Source organism: Electrophorus electricus, chromosome 9 (assembly GCF_041902795.1).
Source record: "Electrophorus electricus isolate QZ-2024a chromosome 9, ASM4190279v1, whole genome shotgun sequence".
Lineage (NCBI taxonomy): Eukaryota > Metazoa > Chordata > Actinopteri > Gymnotiformes > Gymnotidae > Electrophorus > Electrophorus electricus.
Genome location: NC_137505.1, coordinates 20,961,715 through 20,981,593, shown reverse-complemented (window position 1 = coordinate 20,981,593; position 19,879 = coordinate 20,961,715). Strand labels below are relative to the sequence as shown.

The 19,879-nt window shown below is 51.0% G+C and overlaps 1 protein-coding gene across 10 annotated transcripts in view; it reads left to right on the top strand.

Annotated features, from left to right (window-relative positions):
• The window catches only part of plekhm3 (pleckstrin homology domain containing, family M, member 3), a 30,660-nt gene that overhangs the window by 6,103 nt on the left and 4,678 nt on the right, over positions 1 to 19,879 (top strand). For 5 of the 10 annotated variants that reach the window (XM_026995918.3, XM_081720641.1, XM_081720639.1 and 2 more), the window contains exons 3-7: positions 2,461 to 3,390; positions 9,400 to 9,545; positions 10,120 to 10,313; positions 14,959 to 15,022; positions 19,581 to 19,738. In XM_026995918.3, coding sequence (XP_026851719.2) covers positions 2,461 to 3,390; positions 9,400 to 9,545; positions 10,120 to 10,313; positions 14,959 to 15,022; positions 19,581 to 19,738 — 1,492 coding nt within the window. The other 5 variants (XR_014125269.1, XR_014125270.1, XR_014125271.1 and 2 more) reach the window with 5 other exon arrangements.

Sequence of the window (19,879 nt, the reverse complement as noted above, 5' to 3'; positions counted from 1 at the left end):
TTACTAAAACCCTCTTATTGGAACATTAAACATGTCAAACCCTGTTACGATTGGCTTGGTTCAACTGGGAGTTAATTTCTATCTACTGTGTCTTCTATTTCAATATGGCCTTTGAGGGTCTGGCTGTAGAATGTAAAACCTACTTACTGGTATTGCCTTTTCTCCCCAGTACAAAATGCCCAAAGTTTCAGACACCATTTATCATCATGTAACGTGACCTCTGCTTTGTTAGTTTGATTACAGCCTTTGGTGAGGATTGATATATTTTTAGTTTTTCAAACTAAAGTCTCCTGTGGCTGTGTTGGTGATTTTCACAGGAAGTCAGCTTTGGTTTGCTGGATCCACTGCACGCAGTCAGGCTCGGTTGTGTGAAACAAAGGATTGTGTCAAGCAATATGGTGGTAGCGTAACAGAAAAAAGAAGACCGCTAATTGAGACCTACCGGCCCTGAAGTGGGACACAGGTCTGCCCAAGAACACAATGGCGCATGCATACTCATTTGCATGTTTATTGGTCCGCCAGTGACGTGAGTTAATTACATGAACTCAACAACATTATCAGTCAGTGTTTATATCAAGTTAAATTGATGGCTGCACTGATTCTGGTCATTCCAAGAATTTCAAATACATGATTTAAAAAAAAAAAAAAAAAGCCTGGCGGCCTGGAGTTCTTGCTCACGTTACCTGGTAAGCTCATGATCTTACTCACAGCATGCTTCAACACTTTGTTCCTGGGCACTAAGAGTCATGTGATCTTGGTGCATATGAATCCCCGAGCTCTGTCACTAGTGCTGGCTTTATGTGCAGTGTGTCGAGGTTTTGCCACTTTGTGACACATTCAGACAGCAGGTTTTGCCGAAGAGGCTGCCAGCACAGCGCGGACTCCTCAGCTGAGTCACGTCAGCACGCTTTGCGCCTCCTCTGGCCCATTCCACGGCCGTGAACTCGAACTCTCTTTTGAAGCGCTGAGTGAGGGAATTTGCCCTGTGATTCCAGAAACGGGGTTCCACAGTGCCAAAGCGGCGGATGACGCCCCCTTAACCAAACCCGCGTTTAGCTCACATTGTCCTCAGCTTTACAGCATCACAGGGAGGGGACTGGCTGCTAAGCGTGCTGGGGTTATGGAAGGTGCACTTTTGGCTGTTAAACTACATATAAGACCTAAGAACAACATTTGGGAAATTGCTATCAAGCATGCTTCCATTTGACCTCTGTCAGATCAGATGCAAGCGTTGGGGAGTATAGCTCCCCAGTCCCAAACACCCATCAAGATTCTTTGGCCCGAGAGGAAATCTTGTTCTGCCCCGGCTGAGGAAGAGCGCAGGCGATGGGTGCCGAGGACAGAGAGAGGAAAGCAGATAAAGTGGGGACCGTGAGATAGAGTCGGGAATAGGGAGGAAGGCCTGAAAAGGAACGGCGCAGATTAGGGCCCACTCTCGGCCGTCCTGTTTGCACAGCGGCCCGCAAACAATGATCTCTCTTCCTGCTGAGGTCACAGCCGACACTCGCGAGAGGAGCAGACGAGGCGCTATCGCGTAGCACAATATCATCCGTCACCAGCCGGCGCGAGCATCTGCGTCCATCGCTGATGAATCATTACGTAGGAAGTGATATCTCAGCTGCTCTCCCCACGGGGCGCGATATCGACGTGACGGCGTTCTGACCCGGCCGGCTCCGGCCTGAACGCGTCCTCCCAAAGTCGTGCCTCGTTTAAACTGCGCTGCTCGTGTCCAGCTGCGCATGAAGACTTCTAGGCATGTTGGTGGACACACCAGCGTTATAGATGGCCGTGACCCTCCGCAATGATGTAGTTGTTGGAAAGGAAATTGGAGACAGTAATGCAGAATTACTGGGCGTCTTATCTCATACAGCATCATGCAGTCTGCCGGACTGATGGTCAGTAATCATTCATTAGAGTTTCCAATCATATAATGCAGCCTCTAGTGAATAATTAATGAGTAATTTTATTTTCAAATTTCTCTCACTACTTTGCACTAGTGTTTTGAACAAGATGTTTGATACACAGGTTTTTCATACGATATGTTCAATGATATCAGTTGTCACTTTATTCAGATTTGCTTATATCCATATCCTTATATCCATATTGCTTTCTTTTGACAGTGGGCTGACACCAAATGGTCTTGAAAATCAGGGAGAAGCTACTTTTTAGAGAATCCTACTAAAATTGTATATTTTCTGTGTAATCTATATGGTTTTGGCAATGAAAGCTATCAGACAGCTTGGACAAAACTGACTTTATTTTGACTGAACAAGACTTGAACTGTGTACCATGCTATCGCTTCCTTCACCTTGTCTCTCAAATTTCTCACCCCAAACCTCCGCCACTGCTTATTTTCAATATCGACAACCCCAGTTTGCTACCGAGAAGGTTGATTTTTAGAATAATTTTTTGAAAATCGCATCATTTTTATTCCCCCCCCCCCCCCCCCCCTTTTCTCAGCCAACAAAGAGAGCAGCCCTAGCGTGGTGAAACAGGGCGTGCTGGACCAGAGGGAGGGTGCGTGGGGCCGCTGGTGCGCCTGCCACGTGGAGCTGACGCCATGTGAGCTGCGCCTCTACAGCCTGGACAGCAGCGGCAACCGCCAGCTGTGCACGGCGCTCTCTCTCTCGCACTGCCAGGCGGTGGGCGCGCCGCTGCCCCAGGACGGCCGTGTGCTACAGGCTCTCTTCTTCAACAGCACCCGTTTGCAGCTCCGCGCTCCCTGCCAGCGGGAGGCGCTAGAGTGGCGCCGATTGCTGTGGGAGCGCGTCGTGGCCGCCCGCCCGGCCCGCCAGCAGGAGGAGGAGCCTCCCGCGGCCCAGGGCCCGCCCCGCGAGCGCGCCTCGGACGCCCGGCCGCCGCGGCCCAAGGCCCTGCCGCTCTACACGCAGCGCTGCCCCGAAGCGCTCAAGGCGGGCGTCCTCTACCAGCTCAGTGACCTCAACAACTGGAGCGCCTTCACGTTCGTGCTGGGCCGCACGTGCCTGCAGGCCTTCCCCACGGAGGGGCGGGGCCCCGTCTCCGAGCCCGTGATGCAGTATACACTCGCCTCCTGCCTGGCGGTGCAGCGCGACGAGGCCGAGGGCGGCGGCCGCGCCCGCTTCCAGGCCGTCTTCCCCGACGAGGTGCTGCGCCTGCGGGCCGAGAGCGAACTCAAGGCCCAGGACTGGGTGGAGGCCCTGCGTGCGGCCGTGGCCTCCCAGAGGACGCAGGCCGACGGCGGGCAGCCGGCGGCCCCCGGCGTGCTGATGCGGAGCAGGCCTGCCCGCGAGCGTCAGCAGAGGGGGACCCAGAGGGCTAAGCGGCAGTCCGTCACCACCAGCTTCCTCAGCATTCTCACCTGCTTGGCTGTGGAGAAAGGCCTGACTGCTCAGAGCTTCAGATGCGCAGGTGAGAACTTCTCATTCCAAATTTTTTCCATCACCTTTTGTTTCTGTGTTTGTCGGCTTTATTTATTTGTTTCCTTTTGGCCTCCATGTCAAGATGATGTAGGAAGTGTTACGGGCCGTTTTTTTGTCCTGCTTGTTGATCATTTATCCAACTTCAGCTTCCTTGTCTAAGTGCTCGTGGTGACTCCCTAATGCTTGCCAGCTGAGTCTGACGTCACGATAGTGAGGCAGTAAGTGAGCATTGACCCCGTGTGCCTGCAGCTTCTGTCTTTAAAAGGTCAACTTTGTGTTCCTATGAAGCTGTCCTGACCGCTTTCATGACCCGTGAAGCCCTCCCGAGGTTTTTCCATTGTTTCACCCAGTGAGATCATCACGCATCCTCTTTTAACCAAGCTGACCAAGGCCACAGCCACACCAAATCATCTTCAGTTACTCAAACATGCAAGCATCCATCACACAAAGCCAGCGGTGAATCCTCAGCGCTGCTCTGTAATTTGCCTAATAGGCGCTGTCCCCCTAACTCCATATGCTGTTTTGTTTTTTTGTTTTTGTTTTGATTCATGACGGCGTGGTCTTTCGTAGCCATGGTCTGTAGTGGTGGTGGTTTGCTTTGCTGTGGCGAGCCTCAGAAGGTCAGGTACACAGCAGGGAAGCAAGATTTATGAGCAGGTTTGTCGAACTTTTGGGTTTTAAAAATGGACAAAATATAGATGCTAGTTTAATGGGTAGTAGGGAACTAGTAGGGAACTTATCACGTAATATTTTCAGCAGTTGATCAATTAATTTTTTTTGTCTTGACCTAAGGCACCATCTGCCAATCATGATGACGTTTTGAAGTGTATAAATGAGCCACTTTCTTCCTCTTCGGTTGTAGCAACTGGTCCTTTGCTGCCGGAGATCTGAAAACCTCACTAAGCCAGGACTCCTGACAATAATTGGCACCTCTTTTAGAATCAAAGACCCCCTGGATTCTCTGATCAGCTCAGGGCCTTATTGTTTGATTTTAGGGCTATGAAGGAGGATTTTTAATTTTGTTTTTGGTCTGAGTGTGTTTTGAATGAGAGCTGTCGGTATGGTAAAGAAGGAATGGCACAGCTGGATACGCTTCTGTTCTTCCACTAACTCTGTCTTTCTCCTTCTCTCAGTCATTCTTTCCTCCGCTTCTCCCACTCACTGGCGTTCCACTCCTAAACTTGCGTTTCCCTTTGTTGCGTTCTTCTCCTCGCTTCTCGTTAGTCTCCTGGCTTTCTTTCAGTCCCCCCCCCCCCCCCCCCTTAATCTCATTCGATGTCCTTTCTTCTCTCCTCTGCTCTTTTAAAAGTCCTGTCCAGTCACTCTGCCTTCCATATGGAATAGTTTTGGGAACTTCTGAGTATCTACTTTCAAATGGAAAAATGTAATTGAGGGTTAACAATCCTTTCTCTCTATTCTGTGTTAGAGCAGTCTTGTACATTTGACACACGAGATTTAAATAGTTGTTTAATGTATAGTGTAAAACAACACAACTGAACCACTGAGATGAGCCCTTCTGGTTGGAGGTAAGAAGGAAGAATAACCGTTGTCAGCTTGTTGCTAACAAATAGCCTTTGTGGGAGAGGAAAGGGTCTCCCCCCCCCCCCCCCAGGCTTTCTCCTGCTTTTCCCGTTTATCTGTCCTCTCCCTTTCGTTCCCTTTCTCTTTGCTTTTTTCTCTCTCTCTATCTCTCTCTCTCTCTCTCTCTCTCTCTCTCTCTTGCTTTCTCTCTCCCTTTAGGATGAGTTGGTTTCCTTTCGACTGCTTTTTCTTGTCAGTCACTTTGGCTTTCCTGCGGGAGTCAGGCGATGGGCCGTTGTTTTACAGTTGAATCGATTTTTCCTAAACAAATATCCCTCCTCCAGGGAGCTGTCCGAAGCATCACAGGGGGCGGCGGTGGGGGGGGGCCCGTTTGGGAGGGCCGAGAGGACCGCGTTGGAGTGCTAGTGCACGGGGGAAACTGCTATTTCAGGGTAGACATGGAGAACAATGGCCCCGCGAGGGACGGAGGGGTGGATATGGTGTTGCCTTAATAGGAGGGGTCTCAAGATTTTGTCTTATTACTGTTGCATTCTCTCGCTGTCCTGGACATTGATTGAGCACAGCTAACCCTGCTTGCCCCCAATTTGTTAGTGCCCACAAAAGGTCGCACGCACCGCGGCCGTTGGGGGCGGGGTTCTAAGAGGAACAGCGCTCTTCAGTCGGGGCCAGAGGGTTTGTATCAAAAACAACGGCTGAAATGCAACAGGAACGCAAAGGAGAGAACGCTTGCGCTCCTCGGTCCCGGCACGGCCCGGTAGCCGGGAAAAACCGGCACGGGATTTTCATTCCGCCCCGTCAAAGCTTTGGGCCCTTTTCCTAAGAAAGTGGAAAGCGCGCACACACCGTCCTTGCCCCGAAAAACTCAATGTAGGAATGTAGGAATGGCAGTAGGAATGCTCGCTGTGTCCACTCTCAGCGTGTGCAGCCATTTTTAAAATGTACTCGGCACATCGCTCAGTTCGTGCAATTGTCCTGCAAACGTACCTGAATTCTCATTTGTTTCTTTAGCTGCGGTATTCATTCACACCACTACGGAAACCTTTTTTGCAGCTATTAACTATGAGGAATGTCACGTGGGTATGGGTACTTGATCACTTCTTTAGTACAGCCAGTTTAGCCAGTTTAGAGGTTCAAGTCTCCAGTATGTGTTCCTCTTTCTCTTTGTGTGCTTCATTGGTGCTCATGTCACATCAAAACACTGCTGACACTGTTTGTTGAACAATCTTTATTTAAATAATGTCGGCAGCATAACAGGATTTTGTGTTAGAGGCCACATGTACCATCCGTTTGAAGCACAAGCGACCCTCTTGCCTCCATATGTGTGTTCACACACACACACACACACACACACACACACACATATATGCATACATCCCTTTCTAAAGTCTCCTCTCAGTTTGCCTAAATCCTTGTCATTCTGTCAGATCCTTTCACACAGCCGTGTAGAAGGAGCCCATAGAGGGGCACCAGAACAGAAGATCAAATGGGAAGGTTGTGGCAGTAGATGAGACAATGGAAGTGAGTGCGAAAGGTGGTGTGTGGAGCTCGGGGCAAGCTGGGCTTCAGGGGCTCCTGTGTACATCAGAAAGATGGCCAAAGCTTGCCCACTTACACACCACACACGCATAGTCTCAGCTTTGCCCATCGTGCAAATCTTTTTTTTTTTTTTTTTTGAGTGGTTCTGCTTGAACAAGGGACATCAAAGCAGCAGTCCTGTTTTTTTGTTTTTTTTGTTTTGTTTTTTTTTTTTAAACATATTTTTCTCTCTCTCGCGGTGCTGTGAAGCAGTAGCCCCCACCTCACGGCTCTTCCACCCTGCTTCCATAGAACTCTCCGGACGGTTGAAAGTGTCACGAGTGGAGAATCTCAATCGAGCGGGAACACAGAGGCTTGCTGTCCCCCACGGACCGCGCACCTCCTCAGGGCAGGCGCGCCTGCTCCAGAAACTATTGTACGGGAGGCACCTAGGAGTGCCCTTGATTCACCCTTTTCTCTGCCCAAATAGCCACTGTTTTAGTGTGGCCACACATAAAAGCACTACTCTGATGGCCCTGAAGTGAGCACATCAAACGCCTTGTGTTTTTGTACAGTCTGTATCTTTCCCACACTCCCAGACTTACCGCTACCTTTGCGTAGTTCTCTTCTCTTTGCTTGCTTTGTGGAACCTCCAGGTTGGTGACAATTTTTAATATGTAAAATGTTTGTTTTTTTTTTTTTTAATTCACCATATCATCTTTAACATAATTTGCACGGCTGCGTAAACTGAAGGAGCCCGTTCTATTTGCAAAGCTTGGCCGTGTTGGTTCTGATTTCATATATGCAATTGCATATGGGACTGTTCTGCTATCGGTCATGCAAGGAAACGGGGCTGAGGTTTCCCCATGGTCAGTTCCTTTCCCCGAAACGATGCACATTTGACCTGCCATGTCTCCTTATGGACTCCTCATGGGATATGCAGGGTGCTGTGGGAGTCACAATTGTTTTACTGGGAAGTGCCTTCAGAACCACACTGTCTGCTACAGTGTAGAGCATCCGTGTTGTGCATAGCTGGCAGCGTTAGTTTAAGATCGCACCCCGCATGCTTAACGTGAAGCGCGCCGGCCCGTGGAGCCGTGAGACGTGGAGTAGTCACCTGAACTCCACAACTGGGTGAGATTCGTTGACTCTTAAGCGTGCCTACGCCATTTGTCTGTTTCCTCGTGTTGCAGAACCCGTGGCCCAAGCGAAATCTTTCATAATAATGGTTCCCCCAACAAGTGGATGTAAAGAGCGCGGTATATGACGCGCTATTTTTGGAGAGGGGTGGTATTCGTGGCTGGATGCTGCACATGTACGCTGATTACAGGGCAGCCGTGACACACGACACCCCGCTGCGTGGTCTGTGGTTCGGCCACACTATTGGGCACCCATCAGTGGTGGAGCGATTGTGGGGGGGTGGGGCCACACACCAACCCTGCCTTTTTATAGTCTGGGGTCCCTGCCCCTGCTAGCCTCAGGTTTACATTGGCAGCGAAAAGCAGAGTTTGATGCTAGCCTTCAGCCTCAGCTAGAACAACCCATTACGTACTGGTTTGGCAACAGGCAGCGGCACAAGCTCTTGCAGCAGGGGTTGGGGAAAAGGGAGGACATTTTCTTTTTTTTTTCTTCTTCTTCCAAGCGATCTATTTTCAGGCAGAGCATAGTATGGTTCGTTTGTTTACAGTTGTGAATTAAAGAGACAGAACGTGTGGGCTGGTCTGTCTCCAAATGCGCTGTCGAGAATTGCCAAGCAGTTATCCAGTTGGAGCTGATGCTCGTAATGTCTTGAGATGAGGAGGCTTAATTCAACAAAGGGAGTAGCTGAAGGTGGGGTCGTAAAAAGGCCATCCAGTGAGCACAGCTTCATTCCACCAACTGGCTTATCAAGGTAGAATTACAAGCAAATTCTCTCCTCCTCCATTAAGCGGAAGAGATTACTGAGGTCTTTTGATAACGCAAAATCACTTAGCACTCAGTGATTATCAAGATTAATAAATGTATTATTAATGAGTCTCTTTTCTCTTACGATGAAATTATGACCTTTTACTGCTGTGTGGTCCCCCCCCAATGCAAACAATGCGTGACCCACAGCAGCCAATGGCACCTTCTGTAATCTCCGGCTCCTGTGTGGTGCAGATCTGTGTTCTAGATAGGCTAGGCCTCCCCTTTTGGAGACACTGTTTTCCCACCATGTTTTTGTCCCTCCCTTATCTCCCATCTCCTTCCTCCCCCTCCCGTCGCCTGTGAAGTCGGAGGTCGACGCCATGCTCCGCCGAGAACAGCGCGAGCGAGCGTTCCTTCTCCCTTTCTTCTGGCACGCCGTCCCCGGGCTCGGATTCCTCGATGGCTCGGATAAGGAACACCTGTCCGGCTCACAATCGCCTGTTTTGGCTCCTTTTGGATGAGTCTTTCACTTGTAGATCCCAAATGGTTAAAGAAAACACGAACAAGAAAGAAGAGTAGCGTCAAAGCAAAGCCTGTGTAGTGGGTCTTGGTTTTATCGAGTGGGATCTCCATGTTGCTTTCTTTTGCATTGATGGGAATTCAGCTTTTTGTTTTGGCTTGTGAAGCAATTTGTGTTTTTCTTTTGGTGTGTTTAATTTATTTTATTTTTAATTTTTTTTGTAATTGTTATCTTTAGCTTGACAGGATGGCACTAGTTCTGAGACTTAACCTCTATCCGACCAAGGTTCACATCACAAACCTGGACTCATTAACACACCACGCCTAACCACCGTATACGACCGCGGTCAGCTCCAGAACTGGTATGCTCATTGGTGGCCTTGGGTGGTCTTTACTTTCGTCGTGACCCCTGGCTTCCACACGACAGCTAGCGAAGGCATTCATATCTTGCGTACTGAGCGTGGTTTGTAAGATCTGGTGTCTTCACGGCAGAAGCAGGCCGGCCTAAAAGGTCCGTTGTTCTTCTGTCCTGCAGGATGTCAGAGGCTGGTGGGTCTGTCCCGAGGCAAAGCCAAGGTGTGCTGCTACAGTGGGTGGTACTACTGCCAGAGTTGCCATCAGGACAACCTCTTCCTCATTCCTGCTCGACTACTGCATAACTGGGACACAAACAAACATAAGGTACACACACGTTGCCTGCCGAAGCCTTGTGAGTGACATACCAATGCATCAGATGCAGTGATGCATACTACAGCTGTGACTAAATCTCAGAGGCATAGTTACTGTCTGTGACAGAGTTTAGAGAGACACTATTGGCTGCATTCCTGTGTGTGTGTGTGTGTGTGTGTGTGTCTGGATGAGTAGAGGACGGTAGTGGGGCCTAATGAGTCCCATTTGTACAGTAATATATTAAGTTTCTCCATAGTTGTGTGGTTGAGGCATCAGCATTCTTCATGTGCTGAGGAGACTATGGCTCAAAAACATGTGGCTGACTGGTTGTGCACGCCGTGGAGGAAGCATGTGCAGCCTTCTTCCTCCCAGATTGGTGTTACAGTTGTGTAGTTTGGAATAATTTGGAATTGGAGATGACTTAATTGGATGAAATGTGGGGGGGAGGAAACAACCTCTTCGTAAAAAGACGGCACAGTAGAATCGGGTCATGTCGTTACTCGAGACAGGGACTGTCATGCAATATATTTATTGAAAATGTTTTCAAGCAATAAATGCGCCGATAACTCTCCAACTTTCGGCTCAGGTGTCCAAACAAGCGAAGGAGTTTCTGGAGTTCATCTACGAGGAGCCATTGCTGGATGTGCAGCAGCTGAACCCGTGTCTGTACGAGCACGCGGAGCCCCTGGCCACCGTGCTCAGGCTGCGGCAGCAGCTCCAGTCGCTCAGGGCGTATTTGTTCAGCTGCCGAGCCACGGTGGCCGAGGACCTGCGCCGCCGGTGAGTGTGTCTGCACAGAAGAAACCTGACATTTCTGCCGGTGAAGGGAACGAGGTGGGTCAGAATTCGGTCACTAACTGATGAAAGATAAAAGGACCCAAGGCCCAGTCCTGTGGCCTGCTACTGGTTTGGTAGTCTTGTCAGACTGGCGTTTGTCACTACAATCCCAAAACGGTTATCGAGGATGTTTCAGATTGGAATGGGTGTGCCTGAAGTGACCACCAGTAGGCGCACAGCGGGCAACGCACAGGGGTAAGCGGGTGAGGAAGAGAGTTGGGATTACCGAGCCTGATCCTAAGTGGATTCCTCCGGCTCAGGTTGGGTGGAAATGCGAAGGGACTGTGTTTATGCAAAGAGCTCCTCACTAAAAGGCTTGTCGCTGTGACGGATGCTCTGTGCCCTTCTCTAGGTCGTTGTTGGGTGCGGAGACGGTGCCTCTGCACTCATCCCCTCGCACGTTCGCTCTGACGACCTATCACGCAGTGGAACATCGCCGCTATCGTCCCCTAACAGTCTCCTGCTACTCGTATCGACTGTGGCTGGACTGAGAAAGTGTGTAGACTGTTAGAAACCAGTAATGGAACTGAGGACTCTAAAAAGCAGCAACATTTTTCCCTATAACGGGAGGCTGGGAGGAGTGATGCTATACTACAGATCTGAAATCACAAGTCGTCTCAAAACACGGTCGCGGCTCAGGTGTTGAGAGTGTACGTCAATGCAAATAGTGTGAATTATTGAGCACGTCGGTCCTTTTTCCTGTACGGTCTTTTGAACTCCATGGTGACCTAGGCCTCGGGTGCCCGTTTGAAGTTCAGACGAGATGCTGAACAAAGGGGGAGCTCGGGCCGAGCGTCTGTCGGAGGTCCGCCTCTCTGCCGCGTCCACGGCTCTGGAGCCATCCCAGCTGCCCCGGCACGCCGCGGCTTTATCCGGCCCTGGGTGTTTACGGGCAGCGGCCGCGGCGACCCCCGCGAGAGGCAGCGGCCGCCCGTGTTTACGGCCGGGCTACGCGCCCGCAGCGGCTAATGCTCCTCATTTCCAAACAGTACAGGATTGATGAGGGCGGTGGCGCTAAAATATTACCCCGGCCATCCATCGCCTGGCCCAGACAGCCCCCGGCAGACCTGGAAAGGACGGAGAATGTTTACACTGCGCTGCAGAAAGAGCAGAGAGAGCTGTCATGGCCCACACCACAGAGGCTGATCTAATGCACCTCCGTGAACCGCACACGCAGCCACACACAGCTCACACGCGCCCACTGCAAGACCCGCATGTTTTGAACTCGCACGCATCTCCGCTGTGACGCCTTTCCCGCGGCGAGCGCGGTTGTGAACGTGACCGTCGTGCTTCTGCCCAGTCTTTACCCGTTGCCAGGTTCTTATCTTTGAGTGCGCCCTTGGAGACAGTTAACCAGCAAGCTTAGCCAGTAAAGAATCCACACACTGGGCAAACCCCGAGCAAGTAACGCATGACTAACACAGAACCCCTTTCGCTCTCATTCTCAGGCTCACCACCCACCGATAGTGACTCCTGCGCTCGGAGCCGTTCTGATTGTCCGCCGTATCGCTTGGATACCAACCACAAACAAACACTACAGTCCAGTGAACGTATTTACTCTGTGACGGGGAGTGGGAGAGGGGCAGGAGAGAGATTAACACCCGGAGAGAGGACGGATATTAAGAGGCAGAGGGGAACGGGAGATTGAGACGCACCGGTGTTGTGAAAGGAGACAGACATCTAAAAGAGAGAGAAAGACATTGTTTGATTTATCTGGTACTATGAGGAGAGGTTTAGGAGCAAACGTGTGAGGTCACCAGCCAGCCGGGTCTTTTTCCACACCTTATTTTCTTACCGTAAATAAACTTGTCCACCCTAATCAGCCAAACAGGACTTCTCAAGGGGTTTAGTTAGGATTTCACCACCCCTCTATACTGTGTGTGTGTGTGTGGTATTATTATAAAAATGCCAATATATAAATAATAGGTTTTTAAAGTAAGCATTGGTCTTCCATGCTGCTTGACCATTCAGTTGAAAAGTGAGTTTTACAGATTTCCAAGTAGATTATCATTAAGTGGAATCTCAGCGTTCCTCTAACACATCCTCATTAGCGAGTTCAGAGCCCATGTACAAACCCTTCTGTCTCGTCTCAGCACAAATATTTGGAACTTGAATGTTCACACTGAAAACTCCCTCTGTGCTGCAGTGTGCGTTTCTTGAACTTCAGATAAATCCTCCAGTCTCCCGAGCGGTGATAAGCCGTCATTTCTGACATTCCTCGAGTCTAACGTGCAGTAGTAGAGGCTTCCACCCTCTCTGTCCATCACGGCCGTCCTAGCCGCGCTGTCTCTCTCCCTTGCCTCTTACCACCCATAGATACGAAAGGGGAAATTCATACCCCGAAACTCTGCGAACCCCAGCCTCCTGCTTCCATGCCTCCTGTTGGGCTGAACTAATGAATGTTGGGACAGAAATGTGAACGGAGCTGACTGGAATGTTGCCACGGCCCCTCTGCCCTCAGCCACTAGGCTACTGCAACCAGCAGTGCCCTGGTGTGGGCTGTGATCACAAGTCTGTAATCGCGTCTTCCTTCCCTCATTTTTCCCCACTCTTCACTTGCTGACGTTAGGACGAGGTCAGTTTTCTGATGTGTTCTGTGGCTGGTGCTTAATTGTGCCCTCAGCGTCAAACCCGGGGGATGTGGAGATGAGCTCCCCAGTGCATGTCCGCCAAGTCCTCCCACGTACAGCTACACGTGTACCCTCACCCTCGTTCCGCTGCCTCTCTCCGCCACCAGGCTACTCGCACGCCGCTCGCGTTCTGCCAACCGGTCCGCGCGACGCCGGCCGAGATGCGACCCCACCCCGCCTCCTCCAACCCCGCCATCTGCGCCACGGCCTGCTAATGACCGAGCTCAGCTGCGCAGCGCGAGCGAGGAGCCATTACCGCAGCGAGCTGGGCCGAGATGCGTCGAGAGGCCTCGCTGCCTCCCGGCAGCCGCATGCTTAATCGATCCAATTACCCGGCCTTTTGTGCTAAAGCACTCGGGGCCCCGGCAGGGCCCGGGCAAGTAGTCGGCGCCGGGACGGCCGTGGACTCCGCAGCTGGGGGCAGGGAGGTAGCTTTGTGGTGTAGGCAGTGGTTCTGGGTTAACGGTTGCCGTCATTGTGCAGTGTAGAGCCCTACAGCTGGGAAGGTGCTGGGAATTGGCTGCAGTGGTTGCCATGGAGGCGGTGCCTAATTAGACTTTGTCACCTGGTGCGGCGCTAGAATAGAGTTGCATCTTGGCGCATCCATGCTGTTAGTGGTTGGTACAGATTGTGGTAGTCAACTTTATCAGCCATTGCAGGTGGTGTAGATTTATCTAGCTGGATGCCGTACCAGACGTCTACATCTGTGCAAAGTTACTCTGCAGTAACAATCGAAAAACAAAAATGTAGATATTGTAAGGATGGCGTAGAGTAGTGTGCCTGTTGCAGTAAGATGAGAGGGACTCATTGTGCAGTGAAGCAGTTAACATTTTTTAAATGTCAAGAAGTTCCTTTAAGTGATTCACGTGAAATCCAGCCTGGTCTTTGCAGTCAAAAAAGCCTAGCCATAAAATGAGGTCAAACTTAAATATTCAAGATTGTGGCTTTCCCCCCTTACTGGGAAACTCGCTGAACTCACTCAGCATCTGGCTCGGTGTCCCTTTTCTGAGTCCGTCTCTCTCACTGGCCTGTCGACTCGTGTGCAGGCTGTACTGCTTGACGTTGCTGTGTGAACCATGACGAATGGCAGGCGTTTGTTCCGGGGGCATCGTCGGTCACGTTTTTGACACGCCGTGGGTCCTCACGAATTGGAAATGCTACTCCAGGCACCAAGTTCCCATAAAGTCTACATCACTAATGCTTTCTCCGCTTCTTGTTCTCTGGTGCGCTGGTCATCTATCTTCTCTCTCTCCCTCTCCCTCCCTCTCTCTCTCTCTCTCTCTCTCTCTCTCTCTCTCTCTCTCTCTCAAGGTGCACCTGTCTCAGTCCAGCTCTGCCATCATCACCTCTCCTCCAGCCATTTTTTCCCTTCCTCTCCCTCTCTCTCTCTCTCTCCCTCTCTCGTCCTCTCTCTCGTCCTCTCTCGCTGCCTGGCCCTTTCTCATCTTCCATTCCCTCTTTTCCTGGATGCCTCCATGGGCCTTAGAGTTGTAATGTGAGCAGGCGTAGGAGAGTGATAAAGAGAGGGAGTGCAGGAAGCGGAGTAGGCTCGAGGGAGGAGAGCAGTGGAGAGAGCTATAATAGCCAGCCGGAGAGGGAGGGAGGGAGGGAGGGAGAGAGAGAGGGAGGGAGGGAGAGAGCTGCCCCACTTCAACCAGAATAAGGGAGAGTGCTTTTAAATGCCTATTCTACAGGCCTTTTCCAATTCAATTGAATTAACCCCTATTTCCCAGTAATTTGGACCCATGTTGTCATGGATACAGGGACAAAATGATGGAACAGTATTCCTCTCGGGACGGAAGAGAGTATATGTCTGTGCACTCTCTTAATTTGAGTGTGACCATGTAAATGTAATATGATGTATTTGAGATACCACTCAGCGGTGAAGATTCATTTTTATTTTATTTATTTAATTTTATTTTTTGTATACATCTTTTTTTTTTTTTTTTTTTTTGCAGGATTTTCCCAAGGGAATACCTGTTACAGCACATTCACCTGTACTCCCTGGCAGATCTTCAGCAGGTTAGAGCGTCTCTCTCTCTCACAAACACACACAGTCTGTTAATTGCCATAAGACACACTGTGTGGCGTGCTTCGGGTCACCTGTCTGCATGAACCGATTGTGGGAGTGGGGAGTGTGTGTCACATTTGTAATCCTCTGTATTTGTCTACTGTAGCTTCACCAGTGACTCTGAACGCTGTATATGCGCTGTACACCATCTCACACTGCACCTTTCATTCAAACAGTGACATAACCGTTGGTGTGTTCTAACACACACGGAGCATGAGTCGGAGTTTTCAGATATTAATTTGTCACTCGTTTAACAAGCCTCCTCCCTCCTCTCTCTCAGCTGTTTCTTTGCCGGAGTTTGTCCCTTCTTGCCCCTCTCTGTCTTGCCCCTGGCGGGAGGGCAGAGTCCCTTTGCTCGGTCCCCCTTGATGCCGTGTCCCGTCTCCGTGCCCCGCCCAACCCAGCCGACTAATTAGAGCCATTCAGAAGCAATAGGCGGAAAAAACAAAGCGTGACAGGCGTTCGTTCTTCCCCGGCGTCCCGCTCCCTGACACTGCCCCCTGCTCTTTATTTCTGTTCTCCCTCACCCCTGTGCTTCAGACGCCTCCGCTTTGGGTTTCTGATTTTCTTTCACTGAAGAGAAATGAGTAAGTGTGAAGTGCAGCTGTGGCGATATTGAGGGAAACTAGCACGACACCGTGGCACCGTCAGGTCCAGTCTTATTGTCTTTCTTCCGCTCTCTTTACATTTTGTCTTGTTTTGGCTTTGCTGGTTCTCTTCTCTCCATTCATGTTTTGTCAGCATTCTGTCACTGTTTCTCCCCCCCCCCCCAAATTCCTGTTATTCCCGGCCGGGCCGTGGTTTCCTCGGACTTGTGGAAATCATGGTGTTTCCAATTCCTGTCACACCACTCTCTCTTTCAATGTTCTAATTGGCTTACCTTATTAAGAAGCCATTTTCTTTTGGTGCAGCTGCTTAATGTCAGGTCCTTTATGGCCTCGGAATGTGCTTCCTCCATGCCGAGGTCACCACATGATGGTCTCAGACAAAAACTCTATCGACTCAAAGCTCACGTTGCCTATTGACCTCCAAACAGCTACAAGTTTAGGGCTGACTTTCTTTAAAAAATAAGGCGTCCAGCCCAAATTGCCGTATTTGTTTGCCTAAGGCTTGCCCAGAGATTGGCCTTGTTTGGCCACGGGCTTTTGTTGGGCATCACAACTAGAAGAGTTTGAAGAGTTCCCAAAGACGGCCTGCACGCCGAGCACCATATAAATGCTAATCGTTTTGTGTGCATCGTACAAGATGCAACTGCGCTTCAGCCTTTGCCAAACGACCCACGAACAACCGAAGGGGTACAAAGGCGTGTTGTGCGGCTTCAGGGCATCGCGCGCATGCACGCGGACCTGCGAACTCTCGCGCAGATTCCCTGTTGCACCCGTGGACACGTGGTCAGACTCGCCAGCGTCCAGCGTGCTAGCGGCCTCCGTGCACCGTCAATCTACCTCGGCTATACTGTTCCTCAGGGTGCGATGTTCGTCACCGGCGATCCCCGGTCAGACACGACGCTATGCTGACGGCACCAGCCTCAGCTGTAAATCTTGAGATCTCGTGGTCTTTCGCCACGTGACTCGCATGGATGAAGGAGAGGATGTCATGCGTATGTGCAACCAACCATCCTAGCTTTGTATGTCTTTACATTCCTGTGTGCGGGTACACGAAGCCCGGAGTTTCTGGGCAGATCTTTGTTCACCTACATGCACCCCCGTCTGTCCCTGACTGTGCCTCCACCCCACCCCCCAACCCCACCCGTGCGTCCTCGCACGCTGACTTGCTGGTGGTAATCCTGTTTTGCTCGGGCTGGCAGGGAGGGTGTTATCCAAACAGAGCTCACCCTCTCTATATCTGTCTAATCCAGGCCCTTTTCTCTGCCGTTCAATGGAGCAGGCCGGGACATTAGGGTCCGGGACGAGGAGGGGATAAAGTAGTGCGCGTTAAACAGTGGTTTTTAGCGGATTAGCTAGTGAGCGACTAAGCGTGCGCAGGACATTGTGGAGAAGCCTGGGCCCACAGCCCACTCTGTTGCTATGTTTTCAGCGAGTGTATTAACCGCTCCTTTGCTCCTGTCCTCCACGGCGGACCCGGGCGCAGAGCTCGGCGAGGGGGCCCATCGCACCTCTACCCTGCTAAATTATCCAGACAGTTAATTACTTCTCCTGTCCGCATCAATCAAGGGCCTTGTACATCATCATCGTTGCTGCGGCGATGGCGTGTGCACTGGCTCTTGCCCACTTTGATCGCTGGGCTGTGGCCATCCCCAGATGCCTAGCAGTGGAATTCTTTGCCCAGGTCTGACCCTCCAGGGATTGGAGGTGGTGTACTGCCGCTGGGCTTCTCCACGTGTGAACTGAAGGCTGCCTGATGGATGGTTAAAGGGTCTCCTGTTGCCCATAGCACTGCAGCCTTTCAGCCGTATTACAGCTCCGTACTCCCCGGGTCGCAGGGTAGCTTTCAGGCTATTAGTGAATCTGGATGATGCCTTTTGGCCTCCAGGATGCAACCCGAACGGATGGAAAGTATTTATTTGCACATATACACACTCACCGGCCACTTTATTAGGTACCCTTGCTAGTACCGAGTTGGACCCCCTTTTGTCTTCATGCTTTAATTTGCCGTGGCGTTGACTCCACAAGGCGGTGGAGACCTTGCTCAGAGATTGAAGTGCATGTTGACATTATAGCATCACGCAGCTGCAGCCGATTTGTCAGACATTCCAATCCGTGCAGCTCTACCTACTGGATTGAATTGTGGATGCCGTCTGAGCGCAGTGAGCTCGTTGCCACTGTTCAGGAACCCAGTCTGAGTTGATGTGAGCTTTGTGACGTGGCACCTTATCCTGCTGAAGTAGCCATCAGAAGGTGGCTACACTGGGGGGGGTCATAAAGGGATGGACGTGACCAGCAACTACGCTGAGGTTGGCCGTGGCGTTTAAATCATGCTCGGTTGGTCTTAAGGGGCCTGAAATGTACCAAGAAAATATCCCCCACCACTGCCAGCCTGAGCCACTGGTACAAGGGCAGCTGGAGCCATGCTTTCATGTTGTTTGTGCGACATTCTGACCCTGCCGTCCAAATGTTGCTGCAGAATCATTAGACCTGGTAACGTTTTTCCAATCTTCTGTTGTCCAATTTTGGTGAGCCTGCGCAAACTGTAGCCCGAGTTGCCTGTTGCACCCGGCGTGGTGGTCGTACCCATCCTGATGCTTGATTTGAACTTTCGCAGGCTGTCTTGACCATGTCTACGTGTGTAAATGCCCTGAGCTGCTGCCACGTGATTGGCGGATTAGATATTTATGTTAATGAGCAGTTGAACAGGTGTACCTAATGAGGTGGCTGGTGAGTGTATGATGGCCATGTTGGAGCACACAAAAGACACATTTTGATTCATGGTATTCATAGTCAACTCTTCTGCGTGAGTAGTGTACATGTTGGTGGTTTCTGCTGGCCACGTGTGCTCTCTCGCACCGGTGCTTGCAGGACCCAAGTGGCACATGCAGTGTTCAGAGGAACAAGTGTGGCATGACTGGGTTCAGCATGCAGCTGCTGCAGTGCATGCTGGGATCTTCCCCTCGCTTCCTGTCTCAGAGCTGTGGGTGCCCAGCCCCCCCCTTGTCCCCACAAGCCCTTTTTAACCTCACTCGCCTCAGTGTGTGTGTGTGTGTGTGTGTGTGTGTGTGTGTGTGTGTGTGTGTGTGTGTGTGTGTGTGTGTGTGTGTGTGTGTGTTTGTGTGTGTGTGTGTGTGTGTGCATCCACATGCTTCATGGGAGACTGTGGTGGTCCCTCCTTTTATTCTCTCTGCTTCCTCTGCCCACCTAACAAACCAACCTAGGCCCCTCCCTCCCTCTCTCGCTCGCTCGCTCTCTCTGTGCCCCCCCCCCATTCTTTGGCTGGCTCCTTGTGGAAAGGCTGAAGAATGCTGGCAGGCCCTTTAATTGGTGCAGCACAGCACTGCCAGGTGTAGCCACTTGTCTCTTCCCCTGGGTGAATATGCGTTGGAGGTCCAGACCCCTTCCTGACCCATTCAGAGCTCCACAATGCTCCTTCTTCAGACCTCCACTTTCAAAGCCCAGCGCCGATTTTTAACTACTCCGGCCGGTAAATGGCATTCACATATTATTTTTTGCAAACGGTCTTCCAAAAGGAATTACCCCACTCTGCCTCGCTCTTGAGCCCCAGCCAGACCCCCTCCCCAACCCACCCTCCGGCCCCACAAGCCTTCATTAGTCTTGATCTGGATTCCTGATGTGAACTCTGCCTCCTTTGCCTGGGTTCCCATTGGGCCCTGTTTTTAGAAGCACTTTGAAATGCACAGCATTTCCTGTTGACTGTACTGCGACCACATCACCAGTATTGGTTTTATGAGGAAAAAAAGTGTCTGCTGGGGGCATTGTCATGGGTGAGGACTGCAGAATTAGAGTGGAAGTGTCCCAACTCTCATCTGTCCCCTCACCTTGTGTTCTCCCTCTGTGTCCACCCCTCTCTCTCTCTCTCTCTCCCTTCTCTGTATAGGTGATAGATGGGAAGCTTGCTCCGTTCCTCTCCAAAGTAATCAAGTTCGCCAGTTCCCACGTGTACAGCTGCAGCCTTTGCCGAGAGAAGGGCTTCGTCTGTGAGCTCTGCCAGAACGGCCAGATCCTCTACCCTTTCCAGGAGAACGCCACCAAGAGGTCAGCCCTTCCTTCTATGACTGACCCCAGCTTGGCAGTGTACCTGTGGCATAGCCAACAACAAGTGGTCTGGCGTGATTTCAGGATTTTCCTCATAAGGGTTCTCGGTCTTTAACCATAACATTTTAAAGGCTCCACAGT